The 22,281-nt window shown below is 43.2% G+C and overlaps 1 protein-coding gene across 1 annotated transcript in view; it reads right to left on the reverse strand.

Moving 5' to 3' along the window:
- The window catches only part of F9 (coagulation factor IX), a 36,330-nt gene that overhangs the window by 7,354 nt on the left and 6,695 nt on the right, over positions 1-22,281 (reverse strand). The window contains exons 3-6 of the mRNA XM_005700431.3: positions 22,202-22,226; positions 17,926-18,039; positions 8,258-8,386; positions 5,600-5,805 (exon numbers count right to left, since the gene is read on the reverse strand). Coding sequence (XP_005700488.1) covers positions 5,600-5,805; positions 8,258-8,386; positions 17,926-18,039; positions 22,202-22,226 — 474 coding nt within the window. The remainder of the gene's footprint in view (positions 1-5,599; positions 5,806-8,257; positions 8,387-17,925; positions 18,040-22,201; positions 22,227-22,281) is intronic.

Here is a 22,281-nt window from a genome sequence, read left to right on the forward strand (position 1 = left end):
ACTGGGCCAGACCTCAGGTGAGTATCCTCACCAGGCGAATTTGCACAACACTGTTCTTTACTGGGCCTCATGACTACAACTGAATACATCTGCTCAAGTAACAGGAGTTAAACATTCATATACAATGATATAATGGTGCTTACCCTCTATATGAGAGGCAACTTGGACATCTCTCAGCTTAATGGGCTAGTTAGGCCAGAGTGAATTATAGCCACAGCCTCGGGCACAGAGACTATGTTGTAGCTAGTCTGATTCCTGCCAAAGACTTGCTGCCTGGAGCTCCTATGCTGTTCTGGTGGATGGCTGAGAAATACAGTTGTGTCCTTTCAAGCCTGAAGAGTGGTGTTTTTTTTGTTTTTTTTTTTGCCCATTCCTGATTAGTATTAGAAATTTTGGTAGACATCTTTGCCAAGAAAAAGCCCTAAAATATATTTGCATTGAAAAATATTTCAAGTGACTTGGTTTTGGAATGTTTACTTGACTACTTCAGGATCACAGCTATCTAAATGTTAGCTGTTTGGGGATGAACTGTCTGCATGGCCAAGGACAGGTTCTTGTCTATCACTTTGGAGAACGATCAGAAAAGTGGGAAAGCATATGTTCTGAAAAAGGTGTCTGAGTGCTGATCTGTCAAACATTTTAATGTTTGTTATATCCTAACAGGAGCGCATTTTCCCTTTCACACACACACAGATATACACCAAACACACCCACATACATCTGCAAAATACACATTCACATATCTATTTTGATGTTCTTCACTGACAATGCCAGCCTAGAGTAATAGCTGCTCCCCTGTTGTTCCTTTTTTAACCTTTTAACTCAAACTTGACCTTTCTCTGTCGTTTCAGTAAACTCTTACTCTCCCTACCTAGCCACCTCCTAACAATTTTTCTTTGCATACTTGTTCTCTTACGTATAAAGAGCCAAATCATTTCTGCATGATGTATGGCTTACTAAGCCTACAGATGTGATTCACCCAGCCCTTGGCCCTAGTTCATTTTTCTGAGCACAGAGGGGAGGATCACTTTTAGCTTTTAATGGTTAACTAGACTAGTATTGACATCTGCATTGCAGGCAGATGCTTTACCATCTGAGCCACCAGGGAAACCCAGTCATTGAAATAGACTTCATCAAACCATCCTAGAGAAGAATTCTCTAAATGTTCAGTCCAAAATAGTTTTGTGGGGCCAGATGAGATTACATATGTCATGTTTTCATTTGTGCTAATTGGAACTGTATAATCTGAGCTAAAAAAAATAGAAGATTATCTTTTCAAGTGAAGATACATCTATAGTCTTAGGAAGTTCATGTAATATCTTATCTTCCTCCCAATATCCACCCCCACTCACCCATCCACCAGAAGAAAGAGAAAGTTCCAGTGTATACAGATGGTAACTACTTGTTGTCTGCCATGGGGGTGTGTCCTAATCAAATGGAAAGAATTGGGTCTATGTAGGCACAACCCACTCCAGTATTCTTGCCTGGAGAATCCCATGGACAGAGGATCCTGGCGAGTTACAGTCCACAGGGTCATAAGAGTTGGACGCAATTGAGTAACTAAACAAAAACAATATAAAGGATTAAAGAAAGCTTAACCACTTGTGAAGAAAACTGAGCTCCGAAGAATTGATGCTTTTGAACTGTGGTGTTGGAGAAGACTCTTGAGACTCCCTTGGACTGCAAGGAGATCCAACCAGTCCATCCTAAAGGAGATCAGTCCTGGGTGTTCTTTGGAAGGACTGATGCTAAAGCTGAAACTCCAGTACTCTGGCCACCTCATGTGAAGAGTTGACTCATTGGAAAAGACTCTGATGCTGGGAGGGATTGGGGGCAGGAGGAGAAGGGGATAACAGAGGATGAGATGGCTGGATGGCATCACCGACTCGATGGACAAGAGTTTGGGTGAACTCTGGGAGTTGGTGATGGACAGGGAGGCCTGGCATGCAGTGATTCATGGGGTCGGAAAGAGTCGGACACAACTGAGCGACTGAACTGAACTGAACTGAACTAAACTAAACTGAACCACTGAGTTTCCATTGTATTCTGGCTTTCTCAGTCTCGTAGAATGATCTTCAAACGATTAAACGTACAATGAAAAGTGAAAGTGTGAGTTTCTCAGTTGTGTCTAACTCTTTGAGACCCCATGGACTGTAGCCTGCCAGGCTCCTCTGTCCATGGGATTCTCTACACAAGAGTACTGGAGTGGGTAGCCATTCCCTTCTCCAGGGAATCTTCCCCACCCAGAGATCGAACACAGGTCTCCTGCATTGCAGGCACATTCTTTACCATCTAGGCCATGTAGCTCAGATTAAACATACAATACTTATGGCTAATACGGAACCTGAGGCCCATGATAAACCCAAAGAGAAAGACCAGGCACATCCCATCCAGGGCCAGACAGATCCTAACTCAAAGCAGAAGAGGAGGGTGGAGCTCTTGCGGGCAGGTTCGCACATGCTCAGAACTGTTGGCTGGCAGGGTCAAGCGAATAGGACCAAAAGCAAGTGAGAGGTTTAGAAAGCTGAAACTCAGTGCTGCTTCCTCCAATTTCTGACTTTTAAGCTGTTGATGAAGGTAGTCTAATAATATAGGTGTTGCGATTTCCCTGTTTTCTCTAATGTTCACATATTTCATCGCTTCCCTTTGTAGCTGTATGAAATTTGAGTTCTGTTTTAGTCGCTCACCCTGCCAAGGATATACCGACTCTAGTCAACCCTCGAGCTTCCTCTCTCGGCTCCTGAGTGGCTCTGCAGAGTACCCGAGTTCTCCAGGGCCCCTGAACCCAGAGCTGGGCATCTGGAAGGAAAATGCAGGTAACTGGCCTCACGCCTCCACTTATCTCTCAGGCCCTCTGTTACCATGATGCAGGATTAGAGGTCAGAGATTGGTCAAGTCTGCCTGCGCCTTTGACCTTGGGGGTCAGAGGTCGGAGCAGCCGGAAATGCAGGGGGTTCTGGGAAGCGCCTGTGGCCAACCCACTACAGCTGCAGTGGCTTTGCCTCCAGCGGGGAAGTTGAACCGAAAGCCCTAGAATAAGGTAAGCATGCACACGGCCGCTGACAGCCGCGCAAAAGGTGAGCTCGCTTCTTAGGGTCTCAGAGCGGGGCGCGGTGGCCGTGGTCCCTAGCCTGCCCCGTCTCATCTCCCACCAGGTAAGCCCAGGCCCTCAACGGTCTGGGATGGCCTTGTCCTGCTACTGCGGTTCTCAGGACAGAGCAGTGCCTCAAGTCAACAATTCCACGAGCATCTGCTCGACCGGATCTGCTCCCCAAGCTGCCCAGCTCCCGTGACTGACCCAAGTGGCCGGAATGGCCTTTTTTCACCGGGAACAGGGTCCACCTGCCTGCTTGGAACTTTCATCCGTAAATCCTCCAAGAAAAAGTCATCTTCCCCTTGCACTTGTGGCCTTCAGCTCTCGCCAGCCAACAGCTCACCGAACCCTTTTCTTGAACAGGTTACACGTTTCCTGTTCGTTCAAATTATTCGTTACTCTATAGGAAACTGAACTCCATCTGGGCCTCTTTGCCAGATTGCTTCACCCACGTGGTCGTGTGATTCCCCATCCCCTTTTACTGACACAGCAGCATTTTGAACCTTTTCTAGGTGGTGTTGCAACTACAGCAGTTGCTCACTTTCTCTTGATGATTGGCCTTCAGCAGGGGTGTTGCAGTTGGGTCTGCAATCAAATCAGGTATTTCTACCTTGCAGGTTAACTGAAATGGTGGCAGTTGGCTCATCCATAAATGGGGAGAGATTCTGTTTTGTTTTGTTTTGTTTTCCTGTTTTGTTGTGTCTAAAAGTGAATTTAAACTTTAAAAAAAAAAAATTTCCATTTGGCTGTGCCGGGTCTTAGTTGCAGCATACAGAATCTTCAGCTGAGTCATGTGGGATCTAGTTTCCTGACCAGGGATTGAACCTGGGCCCCCTGCATTAGGACTGTGAGTTCTTAATCACTGGACCACCAGGGATGTCCCTAAAAGTGACTTGTATATTGTTTATCTCCTGCTTTTGAAACCCAGTCACCTTTTGTGAGAAATTGGGTACAGTGGGTGTGGAGAGAGAGTTTCTCTGGTGAGGAAGGAATCAGTGTGAAAGTGTGACAGGGTCTTTCTGGAGTATCCTAGAGAGTAGCATGGCTCTTCACATTTGGAAAAGACAAGACTGAAACCTGGTGCTTGGTACCTCTGCAGTCAGTAATCTTACTTCATAAGGATGAAATAGTGAGTAAATGTGTGTGGGGACGAGTGATCTTGAACACTGCAGATGACCCTATCTAGGCTGATAGGAAGGAGACAACAGGTACACTCACTATTAAGTGTGCAGCAAGGAAGACGTCCCTGGTGGCTCAGATGGTAAAGCATCTGTCTACAATGCAGGAGACCCGGGTTCAATCCCTGGGTTGGGAAGATCCCCTGGAGAAGGAAATGGCAACTCACTCCAATACTATTGCCTGGAAAACCCCATGGACAGAGGAGCCTGGTAGGCTACAGTCCATGGGGTGGCAAAGAGTCAGACACGACTGAGCGATTTCACTCACTCAAGGAAGACATGAAAAGATATATAATTATGGGTCTCAAATCTAGCCCTTGGTTACCTCAAAAACAGGGACAGGTGATTCTCATGTGTGTTGTCTGCAGATCACACCTGGAGAAATGTGGGACTACATGAGTCCACTATTTGGTGTTTTGGACCCTAGCTGCTGGGCTTCCCTGGTGGCTCAGACGGTAAAGAATCTGCTTGAAATGCAGGAGACCTGGGTTTGATCCCTGGGTCAGGAAGATCCCCTGGAGAAGGGAATGGGTACCCACTCCAGTATTCTTGCCTGGGAAATCCCATGGACAGAGGAGCCTGGTGGGCTGATGTCCATGGGGCTGCAAAGAGTCGGACACGACTGAGCCACTAACACACACACACCCTAGCTGCTATAACAAGTTTGTTTCCTTTGGACCAGTGAGTTTCCAGTTGTACAGTGTGTCAGAATAACCTGAAGGGCTTGCTTGTGCTCAGATTGCTGGGCTCTACCCCTAGAGTTGCTGACTCCTGTAGGTCTGGGGCACAGCATGAAAATGTACAGTCCCAACAAGTTCCCAGGTGAGTCTGATGCTATCACACCTTGAGAACTACAGCCTTGGACCAAGCCCCTACCTCCTATGCCCTGCCTAGGTCCAGTACCCCAGTTCTTGCCTTAATCCTTCCTGAGTTCTTTTAAAAATGCCTTCGAAATACTCCAGTTTCTCTGGACCTAGAGACTTTCTGACTCTGTCCAGTTCTCCCAGGGGCTGAAGGTGAAGTAGTACCCAGAGCCCCAGTACTGGTGACCTCGCTTCCAGATATCCTTGTTGCTTGTTGGAAATCCTGTTATGCTATGTCCTTGATGCCAAACTCTCCTTGGCCTTGTGTGGTAGCTGTCCCTGGATTTCTCTCTCAGCAGCTCCTCACCTATGGGGATTTCCTCATCCTACTTTATGCTGAAACGTGCCTGCCTAAACATTTCCCTCATTCGAATAGGTCTGACTGATGTCTAGTCTCAGCCTTCCACCTGGCCTGTCCCTTTTCCACTGGGTTCCAGTTTTGACACACCATCAACACCGAGTACCTGCCAAGGGAATTGACCTCTTGCAGCATCCTCGCCACCAACCACACGATTGAAGTCATCGAATGATTGATTGCTTTGAGTGACGTTATCCCAAATTATTTCAGCTTCAGAAGAATTTTCATAGTTCATATTGGAAAAAATAGTCTCAGCACGGGTGAGCTTCTTAGAAGTATGTAAGACAGAGACTCGTCCACAGGGAAATGGCACTAGACAAATGGAAAAAAAAAATTAAGTATTCTGGTATTTCTCATTGTCTAGCAGACAAAAGTCCAGAGTGAGGCCCATCCTGTCATGTCTGAGAAGCAAGCCCATCGATATTAAAAAAAAAAATTGAATCAATGAATATAGTCTCAAACTAAGAGGTTAACTGCATTATTTCCATGGAAAGTTTTCAAACGCTTCATGAAAAGGACATTTGGCTTAGGAATCTGTCATCTTTACAGAAACAGAAGAGGTGTTCCCAAATCAAATTTCCTAAGACTTTATCTTCCCTGGTGGCTCAGACAGTAAAGTGTCTGCCTACAATGCGGGAGACCTGGGTTGAATCCCTGGGTTGGGAAGATGTCCTGGAGAAGGAAATGGCAACCCACCCCAGTATTCTTGCCTGGAAAATCCCATGGATGGAGGAGCCTGGTAGGCTACAGTCCATGGGGTCACAAAGAATCAGACATGACTGACTTCACTTTCACTTATATGAAGTCCAATGACTTCCTGTTTCTTTATGAAAAAGTGTTATTTCCAGGTACTGTCCTTGAATGGAAGTCTGGGGATTGGTGCCATATAACCTTGATTTTAGAATTAGGTAAATGGGATGTCTGCTCCTTATTGTTAACAAGATTTCATTTTTTCTTTTTTGAGGCCACACTGCATGGCTTTTGGGATTTTAGTTTCCTAACCAGGGATCAAATCCAGGCCTCTGGCAGTGAGAATGCAGAGTCCTGAGCACTGGACTGCCAGGGAATTTCCAGGACTTCTTTTGTAGACCAAAATGCCTTCAAGATTCCAAGGTGGAATTTAGGTATCCATTGGGGAGAGATCATTGTGATTTAATTACCTGGCTATTGAGTATTAACTAAATAAATTATTAATATGATTATAACCACCACATCTACCTGGGCACTGCTACCTTTTACCTTGGGTTGGAAATAACCTAAAGAAAAGAAGTCATCTACTGATACACTAGGGACAGCAGAATGGAAATTTGTAGTCAAGCAAAGTCACTTCACATTGCATTTCTCACTTTCCTTCTATCCACATCCCTTATAACAGACATTTCTATAGCAACCAGCTGTGGCAAAGTATCATGAAGACAGCATGTGGTTGGGAAAACAGGAAATTAGTTCAAAATACTTATGTATAAATATAAATCATCAACATTGGCTCAAGAAAAGGGACCATTACTGTTGAAAGGCGGAAAAGTTTATTTTAGGTTTAGCTTATTTATTCTGCTAAAACTAAGACTATATTCAGAATAACACTTAATAGTTGGAGGTGGTTCTCTGTTTTTTCTCTTTCTTATAACAGAAAAGGACTTATAATGATTAGCTACTATGCTGTCTGTCTACACTGGAAGTTAGGTGTCAAAGGTAAAAACAGGTACACACATACTTCTCCCTAGGTAGGTTAGTTTGAAGCTGTGTATGTCAAGAACCAGGTAGAAGGATGGGAGGCAGGCAGGTCCTTGAAGCATTAGACTCTTTATTTTAGTGCAGTCTATATACTCTTGTCTTCTGGTTCTTTCTTTAATTTCCTCTGCCAGGTTCATTACTAGGATAGGTATTGAACCCAGTTACAGAGAAATGGAGAAGCCTGGTAGGCTACAGTCCACGGGGTTGCAAAGAGTTGGACACGACTGAGCGACTTCACTTTCACTTTCACTTTGCTAGCAGGCTTTGGAAATGCAAAAGAAATTATATACAGTTTGCTTCAAAAAGGCCCCTCATTTATCAAATATAATTGATCCTGTGGAGCCTACATTAAAAAAAAAATTCCAAGTTTCTGCTGCCTTCATTTCCAGAGAAGAGCAGCGTGAAAAGTGGAGATGATCTCCACACACCAGTCAGCTGTCAGTATGGTGGCATGGTTGACATAACTGGGAAGCATTGCTTTGTCCACTGCTGTATAGATTGACTGTACCGATCAGCCTGACACAGCTCATAACAGATAGTTGTCAGAACTATTCTGATGCCAAGTGTGTAAACTGAGGCTGAGAATGAAGGATAGAAAATAACTTTCTCAGTGTAAACCAGCCACGCTCGGACAGATCATGATTAAAATTCACTAGCCTTGTACTAGAAGCCTATCAGTCAACCACGTATGCATCTTTTATTTTTTATTACAGGATTACTACATTAATTTGACTTCATGAATTATAGATATACATACAGAAATCACACAAATCAATTGCTTCATGATATAAAGGTCAAAGGAGAAAATTGGGTACAGAAAAGAAGACGGAAGACAATTACAGAATTTCTATTCAAAATGATGGTGCAATTTGAAAAATTAATTTGCCCATGCTGCTAGTCTTTTCTGTGATTTCAAAAAGAAGTAAAAACAAGGAATGAAATTATGTAGGGTGCTAAAAGTTCAAATATGGATTTGGAAAACATATCTGCAGAACTAAAAAAAAAAAAAAGAAACAACTTAGATTTTGACCTGCTGGTTCGCAGGACTTTTGGTCTTGTGCAAGTCGGTATCCGGCAGTACAGGAACAAACCACCTTGTTATCTGCGTCCCTTTTACAAAACTGCTTGCATCTGCCATTCTTAATGCTGCATGTTGCATCTGAAAGAAAGCAAAATCCACAGCAATAACATCAAGTAACATACAATTCTAAAAAGTACATGAAACCACTAACTCTGGCAAAGGTCAAATATAAGCTGGGAGCATTCGTGGAGAGAAGTTTGTGAGCCTTGAGCTAAGAGTAAGGGGGAAAAAAGATAAAATTCTTAGTATGGCATAAAAATGGTGGCAGCAATATATGTGATTTGGCATAAAACTGAAGGTGTAGATATGCTATTTTCACAAAATCATAGACTGCAGTGAAAAAAAGCTGCTTATTAAAGTATAACAGATTCCAGAAAGTACCCAGAACTTTGGTATGAGTTTTCACAAGGTGACTTCACTTGTTTAAACAGTAAACAGATCAGTACAGAGGACATTATCAACAGCCCAGAAGCTCTCCTAATTCACCCTTCTGGTCACTACTTCTTCCTTCCCAAAGTTACCATACCCTGACTTCTAACAAGGAATTAGTTTCACCTGTTCATGAACTTTATCTAAGGAGAAGCTCCCATTATGTACTCTTCTGTGTTTCTCAGTTAACATTTTGTCTGTGAGCTTCATCCATGTTGTTTTTTATAGCCATAGTTCATCTACATCTTGTGTAATACATTCCATTGTATGAATATTACTACCTCTGTTCACCATTTTACTGTGGATGAATATTTGAGTTGAGTTTCGAGTTTTTGGCTCTTACATTTAATGCTGTAATGAACATTCTTGTACATATCTTTTGGTAACATATGTGTGCAGATTTACTGGATCTGTACTCATGAGTGCAGTGATTGGACCATATGTTCAGGGTTAGTAGATATTGCCAAATAGTTTTCTAAGATAATTATACAAATTTAGATTCTCACCATCAGCATATGAGAGTTCTAGTTGCTGGATATATGCATTGTTGATACCTTCTCCCACTCTGTGACTTACCTTTTCACCCTCAATAGTATATTTTGCTGAATACAAGTGCCTACTGTTAATATAGGAGAAGGAAATGGCAACTCACTCCAGTATTCTTGCCTGGAGAATCCTCTGGATAGAGGAGCCTGATGGGCTGCTGTCCATAGTGTTGCACAGAGTCGGACATGACTGAAGCGACTTAGCATGCATGCATGCATTGGAGAAGGAGATGGCAACCCACCCCAGTATTCTTGCCTGGAGAATCCCAGGGACAAAGGAGCCTGGTAGGCTGCTATCTATGGGGTCGCACAGGGTCAGACACAACTGAAGTGACTAGCATGCATGCATGCACCATTAATATAATCCAGTTTTTCAAAGCAAACTTGAAGCTGGCCCTGGTGGGTATGCATCAACACAGGAGAATGAAATAAGGTCCTTTAAGAGAAGCAAAAAGCAAAGGAGAAAAGGAAAGATATAAGCATCTGAATGCACAGTTCCAAAGAATAGCAAGAAGAGATAAGAAAGCTTTCCTCAGTGATCAATGCAAAGAAATAGAGGAAAACAACAGAATGGGGAAGACTGGAGATCTCTTCAAGAAAATTAGAGATATCGAGGGAACATTTCATGCAAAGATGGGCTTGATAAAGGACAGAAATGGTATGGACTAACAGAAGCAGAAGATATTAAGAAGAGGTGGCAAAAATACACAGAAAAACTGTACAAAAAAGATCTTCACTACCTGGAAAATCACGATGGTGTGATCACTCGCCTAGAGCCAGACATCCTGGAATGTGAAGTCAAGTGGGCCTTAGAAAGCATCACTATGAACAAAGCTAGTGGAGGTGATGGAATTCCAGTTGAGCTATTTCAAATCCTGAAAGATGATGCTGTGAAAGTGCTGCATTCAATATGCCAGCAAATTTGGAAAACTCAGCAGTGGCCACAGGACTGGAAAAGGTCAGTTTTTATTCCAATCCCAAAGAAAGGCAATGCCAAAGAATGCTCAAACTACTGCACAATTGCACTCATCTCACACGCTAGTAAAGTAATGCTCAAAATTCTCCAAGCCAGGCTTCAACAATACGTGAACCATGAACTTCCAGATGGTCAAGCTGGTTTTAGAAAAGGCAGAGGAACCAGAGATTAAATTGCCAACATCCGCTGGATCATGGAAAAAGCAAGAGAGTTCCAGAAAAACATCTATTTCTGCTTTATTGACTATGCCAAAGCCTTTGACTGTATGGATCACAATAAACTGTGGAAAATTCTGAAAGAGATGAGAATACCAGACGACCTGACCTGCCTCTTGAGAAACCTGTATGCAGGTCAGGAAGCAACAGTTAGAACTGGACATGGAACAACAGACTGGTTCCAAATAGGAAAAGGAGTATGTCAAGGCTGTATATGTCACCCTGCTTATTTAACTTCTATGCAGAGTACATCATGAGAAACGCTGGACTGGAAGAAGCACAAGCTGGAATCAAGATTGCCGGGAGAAATATCAATAACCTCAGATATGCAGATGACACCACCCTTATGGCAGAAGGTGAAGAGAAACTAAAAAGCCTCTGATGAAAGTGAAAGTGGAGAGTGAAAAAGTTGGCTTAAAGCTCAACATTCAGAAAATGAAGATCATGGCATCTGGTCCCATCACTTCATGGGAAATAGATGGGGAAACAGTGGAAACAGTGTCAGACTTTATTTTTTTGGGCTCCAAAATCACTGCAGATGGTGATTGCAGCCATGAAATTAAAAGATGCTTACTCCTTGGGAGAAAAGTTATGACCAACCTAGATAGCATATTCAAAAGCAGAGACATTACTTTTCCAACAAAGGTCCATCTAGTCAAGGCTATGGTTTTTCCTGTGGTCATGTATGGATGTGAGAGTTGGACTGTGAAGAAGGCTGAGCACCGAAGAATTGATGCTTTTGAACTGTGGTGTTGGAGAAGACTCTTGAGAGTCCTTTGGACTGCAAGGAGATGCAACTAGTCCATTCTGAAGGAGAGCAGCCCTGGGATTTCTTTGGAAGGAATGATGCTAAAGCTGAAACTCCAGTACTTTGGCCACCTCATGCAAAGAGCTGACTCATTGGAAAAGACTGTGATGCTGGGAGAGATTGGGGGCAGGAGGAGAAGGGGATGACAGAGGATGAGATGGCTGGATGGCATTACCAACTCGATGGACATGAGTCTGAGTGAACTCCGGGAGTTGGTGATGGACAGGGAGGCCTGGTGTGCTGTGATTCATGGGGTTGCAAAGAGTCGGACAGGACTGAGCAACTGAACTGAACTGAACTGAAGGGAGCTAAATGCCAAAAACACTATGTGTTGACAATGATAAGCAGTTTAGTGGCCCATATTTTCTTTATTTTCCTATACAGTCTCCTTTATTCATATATTATATCTTTCTTTGTCTCTTGTAATGCTTTTGGTCAGAATTCTATTTTATCTTATATTAAGATGGCTTTGCCAGTTTCTTTGTGTTAGCATTTACCTGGCAAATCTTTTTATATCCCTTTATTTTATCCTCCTGATATAGTTTTATTTTAGTTATCTGTTTGATCAGCAACATATAGTTAGATTTTTAACTCCAGACTGAAAATTGTCATTAACTCCAATTCACATTAATTGTGATTCCTGATATATTTGGCTTGTTCCTGCCATCTTATTCTGTATTTTCAAATTCCCATGTTTTCCCTTTGTTTCTCCAGTGCCATCTCAATAAGAAGTAGCAGGGTTCAGGGCTTGCTAGCTGAGACCTGCGGAATTAAGAGAAATAGGCTCTGCCCCAGGACCGATTTCTGTCTCTAGAGCAGTGCAGGAACACAGTAAATGGAAGGCACCTTCCTGTTACCTACAGGCTTAACAGCAGTAGAGCTTTCAAGAGAAGTGCTTGTTTGTCAGTGCAGTTAGAATATGCGCGGCTGTGTTAGCCACCTGTTGTGGGCCACCTTAGTCACCCCCAGCTTCACCTGCGTCTGTCCCAGCCCTGTTGGTGACTTGCTGTGCGTGGACTTCCCTTGGCTTCATCTAGGTGCTGCCTTGAATGGCCTGGCTAAGATCTGTATCGTGGGCCTCTGGTCTCTTTTCTTGATGCTCCCAGGTTGATGCTAAGGCCCGGGATGCCACGTGGTCTCTCGGGGCCCCAGTGCGTACAATGTGGTGATGCCAGGGAGTTAATGCCACACAGGCTGAACTGTTGACCATCAAGAGATGTATACTGGTGGACAGATTCTTTTACTTCTTTTCCCCTCTGAGACTGACTCTCCTGAGGCCAGCTCATGTGGAAAACAGTCCCCAGAGATCAAGCAATTAGTTGCAGGTGAGGAGAGATGACTCCTACTCTTGGCTCTCCTTTCCTCACTTCTCACTCCCCCATCCCTTACTCGTGCCCGCCTAGGATTACACACCTTAACACATAAACTCGTGTCACAGACTCTTTTTTTTTTTCCCTTTAGATTTCAGGCTAACAGAATGACTGTATGGTCTGGGAGTATATTATGGATTTGTGAATGACAGATCTAAATTTTTGAATTCCATTTTACGTAGGTAGCATAGGCTAGAGTAATGATTAGTTCATGTTCCTTACTGATCTTCAGGAAACGAGGGAAGGCAAATCAACTGTTACCAGGTAGACAAAGGAACCAGCCTAAGCTTTACCCTTTGCTGCCAATAATCCACTAAGTGTAGAAGCCAAAAAGATGGCACTTGGTCCTTTTTATTTATTTATTTATTAAAGATCTTTCTTCTCACTAACGTAATTACATCTCTGGCTCCTCTCATGTTACTAGCAATCATTTTGTTGCTACAAAGCAATACTAGAGTGTGCAGCCAAATCAAATACCCCCTGTAGGGAGTGTTCAGTCAATATGAGAATGTGCAGAGTTCACAGAAGTGGGTGGCAGGTGCTGACCAGTTTGGACCTGGCCATGCACATTAGGAATGGGTAAAGTTGAGGTGCTTTTCCTGATTCTGCATCCTTGGCTAAGTAACTAGACCACTCTATCCTTTTCCCCATTTGTCACTGCTCTTTGTGGCCTAGTATGTCGCTGCTGCTGCTGTCTTGTGGCTTGGTTTGTGCACACAGTGGGAAATACTGCTGTCCAACCAGCAGTCTTTTGACCTCAAGTAAAGATCTTAAGAGTCTGGAAATAAAATAACAGCACAAGGAGTTCCAGTGGAGAGATCTGTAGTCCTGCACCTCAGGGACAGTCACTGTGGGACTCAGTCATCAATTGTTTCTGGAGCACTTGGACATTAGGCCCGTGTTGGGTGTCGATTCTCCCTGGTCCTTTGGTTGGTTGGTTTAGTCACTCAGTCATGCCTGACTTTTGCAACCCCCATGGACTGTAGCCTGCCAGGCTCCTCTGTCCATGGGATTTCCCAGGCAAGAAAGTGGAGTGGGTTGCCATTTCCTTCTCCAAGGCATCTTCCCAACCCAGGGATTGAATCCAGGTCTCCTGCATTGCAGGCAGATTCTTTACTGTTTGAGCCACCAGGGAAGCCCCTAGAATATCTGTGGATGGACATCTCACAGTGTCTGTTCTTTTTCCTCTATGTTAGCACAAACACCTCTAACTCCCCTCCTGCCTACTATACAAGTTAGTGTGTTCTGCTTCATTTTACTCTGCCTTCATCTGCTGTGATATATTCACAAACGAGAGAACCAAAACTGGGATGAAAGATATTCTCTTTAACAAGTTTATCAACTAAACTCAAGGTATGTTCTTTTTTTTTTTCTACTCCACAGAAATACACAGTATATTAGTAGTGTCTGTGATTTACCAAAATGAAAAAAAAAGTGTTTCTGTGCTTGTTTTTCTTTCCCTCTCTCTTACTGTGAGGAAATGCCTCTTGTACTCTTTAGAAGGGACAGGAATGGCCGAACTCTTACAGACTTTGATTTATCTGAAAAGGACTCAGATGGGATGTGTATCTGGGGACACTCAGCGGTCTTTATTCCAGCCAATGGGACACAGTAGCCAGTTAATTGTTCTAACTAGAAAGCATTCCCTGAATGTTTGCACCTCTCTTCCTTGGAGAGGAGCCTGATGAACAAGAGAAGAGGAAAAAGAACAAAGTCTTAACAGTGGAAATCTCCTTCCCTTTCAGACACTCGGTGACGCCAAGGACTTGGGGCACAGATACTCCATGAACTGTGCTTTTTTTCTAGTGGCTTTTGAGATCAGTCCTTAGTTCAGTTTGAAGCAATAGCTTAAATGGGAGTTTGTATATGCTTTTGCTTTCCTCTAGTGTCTGAGGTTGGAGAAGGCAATGGCACCCCACTCCAGTACTCTTGCCTGGAAAATCCCATGGACGGGGGAGCCTGGTAGGCTGCAGTCCATGGGGTCGCGAACAGTCAGACACGACTGAGCGACTTCACTTTCACTTTTTACTTTCATGCATTGGAGAAGGAAATGGCAACCCACTCCAGTATTCTTGCCTGGAGAATCCCAGGGATGGGGGAGCCTGGTGGGCTGCCATCTCTGGGGTCGCACAGAGTCAGACACAACTGAAGTGACTTAGCAGCAGCAGCAGTGTCTGAGGTAGAGTCTTTTGAGAATTCCCACTTTGTTTCTAAACTAAGCAAGCTGGGAGGATTTTTCTAAACCTTGGTCAGCTGGGCTCAAGATACCCTAGAGGCTAGGGTTGGTGGTGGCTGCAGTGTCTCCACGGAGCCATGACCAAACCAAAATGTGGCGAACCTGCGGGGCCTGAAAAGGTGCCCACTGTAGACTTAGCACTTTTGCTGTGTGGACCATAGTGTCATGCACATAGCAAAACCTGTCATAGCAGTTTTCTGCTTTTATAACTACATTCCTCTGGGCTCTCTGCCTCTTTTAAAGTGTCTTTATGTTTAAACTAAAGACATTTTGTTGTTCAGTCGCTAAGTCATTTCTGACATTTTGTGACCTCATGGACAGCAGCATGCCAGGCTTCCCTGTCCTTCACTATGTCCTGGAGTTTGCTCACATGTTCATCGAGTTGGTGATGCCATCCAACCATCTCATCCTCTGTCACCCCCTTTTACTTCTGCCTTCAATCTTTCCCAGCATCAGGATCTTTTCCAATGAGTTGGCTCTTTGCATCAGATGGTCAAAGTATTGGCATTTCAACATCAGTCCTTCCAATGAATATTCAGGATTGATTTCCTTTAGGATTGACTGGTTTGATCTTCTTGCTGCCCAAGGAACTCTCAAGAATCTTCTCCAGCATCACAGTTTGAAAGCATCAGTTCTTTGATGCTCAGCCTTCTTTATGGTCCAACTCTCACATTTAGGAGTATTTAACATTAAACATGATTTTCAGTTTTACTTTGCTATGACATTCCCTTCGTTCTTAATGGAGCCCAATTGAGTCTTTCATTCCATCAGCTCTAATAATTATATTATTTAAGGTGATATTCAATCAGTTTCCATAAGCTTCCAAGCAGCAGGATCACATTAATCTAGGTCCGTCTGAATTTGAAATTGTAACCTTTCAGATGCTAGTAGCACTTCGGAGATGTTGAACCAATGAACATGCCCATAGGAAAGGGAACCCAGGCATCGGAGTGTCCCCGCACTGTGAAGCCTGAGGGAGTGGGAGTCCAAGCTCAGGGTACCAGTCCACCCACCTGCATCTCCTTTTTTTCTTTCTTTTAAAATGTTTTTGCCCTGCTTCCTTTTCTTTTCCCTGTCTTCTTTTCCTTTTAATCTTTTGGATCTCAAAGGAAGATGATCAATGGATTTCTCTTTAGCACTGAAACAATTTCTGCACAGTATTAGAGACAACTTTCCCCCTTCTTTATAGGACAAGTGCAGCTGCTGCATTTCATTTTGTTTTAATGCCCTTTTCATCTGTGTCAGGTGGATTGCCATAACGCTTAAATAGAGTCCTGCTAATTTTCTACTCTTTTCCCTTAGTCATGTAGTCTGTGGTGTTGAATTCTTTCCCTAGGACTGCACCTCTATTCTTCTGGAGTTTCAGAGTATAAGGAGAATCTGTCATTAGCACTGTATGCTTTTCACAATCACAGTACCAGTAATCCTGCATCCAGAGGTAATAAACAAATAGGTAAAGGACTTTGGGGTTTACTGTTCCAACTGCCAAAGTCTCAGAAAAAAAGAAGCCTAGGCTATGCAAAGAAGATGCACAATGACCCTAGATTTTCTATGTAACTCCAGTATATTAATTTAGTCAAGTTCAGGAATGAGTTCTGAATTTTGTCAATAAATTTCACATGTGAAGTGGTTCTTAGGGGTGGAGAAGAACCTATATAAAGGAGACTTGGCCTTCCCTACCCCAATTCTATACTTAGTTGACTTCACTTCTTTGCTGATATTTTAGTTATGAATTCAAATGGTTTTATTGGTCAGTTTTCTTTGCGTTTTGTGGATAGCAGTTAGAAGCATGGGTTTTGGTCAGATAAATTGGAGTTCAGGTCCTGGCTGAACCGTTTACTGCTTCTGTGATTTTGAAATGTTTGAGCTGCACTTTCCTCATCTGTGTAGAATGGGGAGACTAATGGTTGTATTGAGGATGAATAAGATAGTGGAACACTATTACCAGTTCTGTGCACGCATGTGTGCTAAGTCACTTCAGTTGTGTCCAACTTTTTGTGACCTTATGGATGGTGGTCCACCAGGCTCCTCTGCACCTGAGATTCTCCAGGTAAGAATACTGGAGTGGATTACCATTTCCTTCTCCAGGGGATCTTCCCAACCACAGGACTAAACCTGGGTTTCTTATGTCTCCTACATTGGCAGGCATGTTGTTTACCACTAGTGCCACCCGGGAACCTACCACTTCCTGCTGCTGCTAAGTTGCTTCAGTTGTGTCTGACTCTGTGTGACCCCATAGATGGCAGCCCACCAGGCTCCCCTGTCCCTGGGATTCTCCAGGCAAGAACACTGGAGTGGGTTGCCATTGCCTTCTCCAATGCATGAAAGTGAAAAGTGAAAGTGAAGTTGCTCAGTCGTGTCCGACCCTCAGCAACCCCATGGACGGCAGCCTTCCAGGCTCCTCCGTCCATGGGGTTTTCCAGGCAGGAGTACTGGAGTGGGGTGCCATTGCCTTCTTCGACCACTTCCTAGTAGTTAGCAAATATTACTGTTGCTCTTCATATGGTTTCTTGAACTCATCCTGGAAACTATGACCACAGATAAAATGAATTGATCCTCTTTACAAGCTTTAAAAGTATATTTTATACAATGGAATATTATTCAACCTTCAAAAATAAGGAAATTCTGTCATATGCAACAACGTGGATGAGCCTGAAGGACATTATGGTAAATGAAACAAGGCAGTCACAGAAGGACAAATACCACATGATTCCACTTATATGATGTATCTAAAAATAGTCCAACACATAGAAGCAGAGAATACAATGATGCTTGCCAGGAGCTGGAGGAGGAGCAAGTGAGGTGTTGCTGTTCTCCAGGTTTCAGTTATGCAAGAGGAATAAAGTCGAGACATATGCTATACAGAGTTAGCAATACGCTATCATATACTTCAAAATTTGTTGAGTGTAGATCTCATGTAAAGGGTTCTTTACCATAATTTAAGAGAAAATTATGGTACATACATATTGCATTTTCCAGTTGCATCTGGTTTCAAAGGGAAATTTGGAACCACCAGTAATCCAAAGATAGTTACTTACCTAATTCACAGTTCTTTCCTTCAAATCCAGCTTGACACCAACATTCATAGGAATTAATGTCATCCTTGCACATGCCACCATTTAAACATGGATTGGACTCACACTGATCTCCATCTTCAACGTAGATTAACAAGATGAATTAGCAGATGCATTGGTTAGAATTCCCAGTACTTTCTGCACAAACTCATGGAGAGGGGAGCCTAATTTTAAGGTCAGAGCAGGACTTCTGACTTGGACATCAGCTGCTTATGGGATGCTCCTGTTTTCCTAAGTTTCTGAAAATTCTAATAAAGGTTTTTAGGCTAACATTGTTCTAGGGAATGGCCCTAAGGAAGGCATGTGGATTGTTTATGCAACTGAAGGGAGGAAGATGAGGGAGAAGAAAGGCTGAGTGTAGAGATATACAAGGTGAGAGGAATTTTCAGTCCTTCTTTATAGCATGATGATGGAGTTAATTCTAAATCAAACCATGTTGCTTCAGCAATCATCTTCGTGTCATACCTGGCTTGTTCTATTGCATGTCTTGTAGAGCAAATTGAGCTAGGTAACAGCAACTCCACTCAGGAAACTGGCAGCCTCGGCATGGCATACATGCATCTACTTCCTCATCTCATCATTTCACTGTTAAGTAGCCAGTGATGGTTCCAAACAGCCCAAAAGATGCTCGAATCCTGAAGGATATTCTACTGTCTATGATTAGGTCCCAAATGGTTCGGTAAAGAGACAAACAGCTTTCAATACAAAGAATTAAGAAAGAAAAGCTTCTGAAAATGTGCCATGTTTTTATATAGATTGGCTATGTTTCCTTCCTATCTTTCCTGAAGTTTCTACATTTGCAGCATTCTGGAGAGCCTTTGAAGACATTGGTCATCAGAAAAAAGGAGCAAGGAATAGGTAAGAGGGGAAGGGTTAGGATGAGAAGGGAACACTTCAGTTGGATTTCTCAGAGCTCTGCCTCAACTTGTAACTCTAAGGCAGCTTCAGGGTAAAAGGGTGAAGAGAACCAGGAGGGAGGCTGGTGCATCCTCTGAGCAGATGAAGAGCCCTGAAGAAAGCCAGGAGCGAGATCAGCAAGGCTTGATATGTGAGTAACCAAAGAGTAAGCCGTAAAGATGACACAAGAATAAAACAGTGAGGGGAAAGGGGGCAATTCAAGAGGAATTTCTAATTTCATATTTTAGAGCCGAGATTCCTGACTGGAGCCCTGACTGCTGTAGGACAGCAGTAGTGTGTCTATCATGCTCGCTGTCAGGAGCAAGTATCCAGGTCCCACTGGCTGAGGGCTAATAACCTTTTCTCAAGAAGAGTCCCTCTCTGGAAAATCTGCTTGTTGTAAAAATTAGACCTTGTCCCCTCTGCCCCTTGATCCAATGTGCTTTTGCACAGATACTTCAATTTGTTCCAATTCTGTGAAAACAAAATACGTTATCTGTGGTTTATTATTATTGATGTTCAGGACTGGTCTAAAAAAACGAGCCACATTTGCACTTTATATTGCAGATGAACAGAGCTGAATTATTTAGGATGTTTCACTGAAAAGCTCTGGGCTTGCAGCCAGCTACACAGCAACTCATTTGCTGAGACATATCTTTAAAATGAGTGTCATTTTATCCTGCATTTAGTCCTCCTTTGGGTGCTTGTCTGTGTATACTTTGGGCTGAGGCAAAGCCACAGACAATAGGGGTCAAAGACAGCAAGGGAGAAGACCTTGCCAAGTGAGAGCTTCCTGTTTAAGGCTACTCAGTGGTAGTTTAATGAATAACCATGTTGTGATCTGAAGGCTGGGAGGGGTCATAGAGAGTGGGGGTTGGGCAGTAAAGAATTTGGCTGCTCTTCTGGGCTCCATGACTCCCCAGCTGCGTGACCTTTGGCAAGTCATTTAACCTCCCTAAACCTCAGTTTCTTCTGTAAAATGAACTTCATAATGCTTTGCTCACAGGGATGGTGTGAGGATTAAAAGTGACAGCCAGTCTGTAAACTGTAAAGTGCTGGGCAGACTCTGGTTAATGTGGTTGGGCAGTTTTTCTCCTTCAGCCAAATTCTTCCCATGGTGAAATGGGTAGGGCAGGAATGAGGGACCTGCATCCCCATTGTGTGAGGAGGCCCACACAAGAGAAAACAGCAGAGGCTATTTGGGGTGCTTGGGAATCTCAACTGCAAAGTGAAAAGAAGCATGGCATTAGGTTTTCTTTTTCTTCTTGTTTTTGTCTTGTTTTTAGTAGACAAAGCAGTACTGACAGTGTAAAAAATTAATAAACAGAAACCTCAGTTAAATAGAATTGAGAGACCAGAAGGGAGAGCTCTCACACCCAATGATAGCAGAGCCCAACAGGAAGAAGACCGACTCCACCTCTTTCTTGGCAAGGGAGTCAGCCAATAACAAGCCAGGGACTCTTTGTTTACTGTACTAGGTGGCACTAGTGGTAAAGAACCCACTTGCCAATGCAGGATATGCAGGAAACGTGGGTTCGATCCCTGGGTCAGGAAGATCCTCTGGAGGAGGATATGGCAACCCACTCCAGTATTCTTGCCTGAAGAATTCCACGGACAGAGGAGCCTGCGGGCTACAGTCCATGGAGTCACAAAGAGTAGGACACAACTAAAATGACTTAACACGCATTTCCTCCCCACTTCCTTTTCCCCTCTTCAGAAGAGTTCTCTGCCCCTCTGTCCTGCAGGAACTTGCACATGGCTCCCAGTGGTTGAACACCCTGAATTATGATTCTCTGCTGATCCTGAATAAACCCATCTTTGCTGTAGTCTTTTTCTTTCAGGTCAACAACAAAATCATGCTCTTGAAGTTTTCCACATTTCTTTACCCGAGTTACAGTAAAACACAGCCTGTGGCCTAGAAGGCAGGAGCCCAACTTCAAAATATGGTGTTAAAGAGGTACTGATGAGAGGCCACCTGAGGAGGGGATGGGCAATAAAGGGGACAAGAGAGTTTTTTAAATGCAGCCAGGAATATATGGGGAGGAAAAGTAGAAATTGATTTGCTTTTCAAAAAGACAAGATTCAGAGTTTTAAATAGAAATAGAGAGTGAAAAGTCTTGTTTGGACTAACTGTAGTGGAATACCTCAGTGGAAAGTTGGCACGGTGGCATTTATTATTAAGGACAAAGGCAGATAAAGCAAATGTAACAGAGTGGACCTCTTCTTCCTTCATGATTTAAAAACAAAGTGGAGAAATAATAAGTCACAAGAATATGAATGAGTAAGTCCATTAGTGCTCACAGAATGGAATCTGGGAAAATAGAACTGATGGAATTCAGTGAATTGGCTGTCCAGGGTAGTTTCTGTTCATGCACATGGTCTTAGGTAAGTCAAGCTGGGAAACTTAACACTGCCTCAAAATCCTGATGCTAGATTTTAAATTAGTGTTAAAACTTAGTTGTCGTTAAAGTTGTGATGTTTCCTCCTTCTTCAATTCATTCAGCAAGTATTTTCTCAGTGCTTCTGTACCAGATACTGTTTTGAGATACTAGGACTACATCAATAAACAAAACAGTTGAATATACCTGCCAACATGAAGCTTTCATTCTAGCAAGGTGGGAAAAATTAATAGTATAAGACTATTATATGATACCTCAGATGGTGAAAAGTGCTATGAAAAATAATAGAACAGGATACAGTGTCTAAAGTGTTGGGGTTGTGGGGGGAGGCAAGTTGACATATTAATAGATGATCAAGGCAGGCGTCATTGAGAGAGTGATATTTGGGTTAAGGCCTGAGAGGAGGTGAGGGAGTGAGCCTACAGGAACCTGGCTGAAGAATCTTCAACATGCAAAGAACAGTCAGATCTAAGACTCTAAAGTAGAAGCAGTTGTAGCACGTGTAAGGAATAGCTGCAGGGCCAGGATGGCTGGTGCCCTGAGTGTGAGGGGGCGAGCAGGAGGAGTGGAGGTCACAGGGCAGGGCAATCGGGAGGGCCTTGTAGGCCACCAGAAGGAGGAAGTCTTTTAAGCAGTAAACATTTAAGTCAATCAGCATTTTCTGATTCTCTACTGAGGACTGTAAACTCTCATTCAGTCCCAGATACAATTCTCTTTGGTTTCTTCCTTCTGGATTCCTGAGGTGGAACCGTGTTCCTTTTGAACCCCTAGGGAGGAGTAAGTTTTTCTGCCAGCAGATATCTCCATTATCTTGGATAGTTACCATTCAGTGTTGGGTAAAAACAATTTAACTTATTTTTCTGAGCCCTTTTGACACAGAGGAAAGCAATACGTAAATCTCAAATGTTTCATATACCTGAGGGAGGATAAAATGAATTGCTTACCAACATATTGCTTCCAAAATTCAGTCTATAAAGAAAAAGAGGACAAGTTAATGGTACTATTTACAGTGTTTTTGATTCCT

The sequence above is a fragment of the Capra hircus genome, assembly GCF_001704415.2.
Source record: "Capra hircus breed San Clemente chromosome X unlocalized genomic scaffold, ASM170441v1, whole genome shotgun sequence".
NCBI lineage: Eukaryota > Metazoa > Chordata > Mammalia > Artiodactyla > Bovidae > Capra > Capra hircus.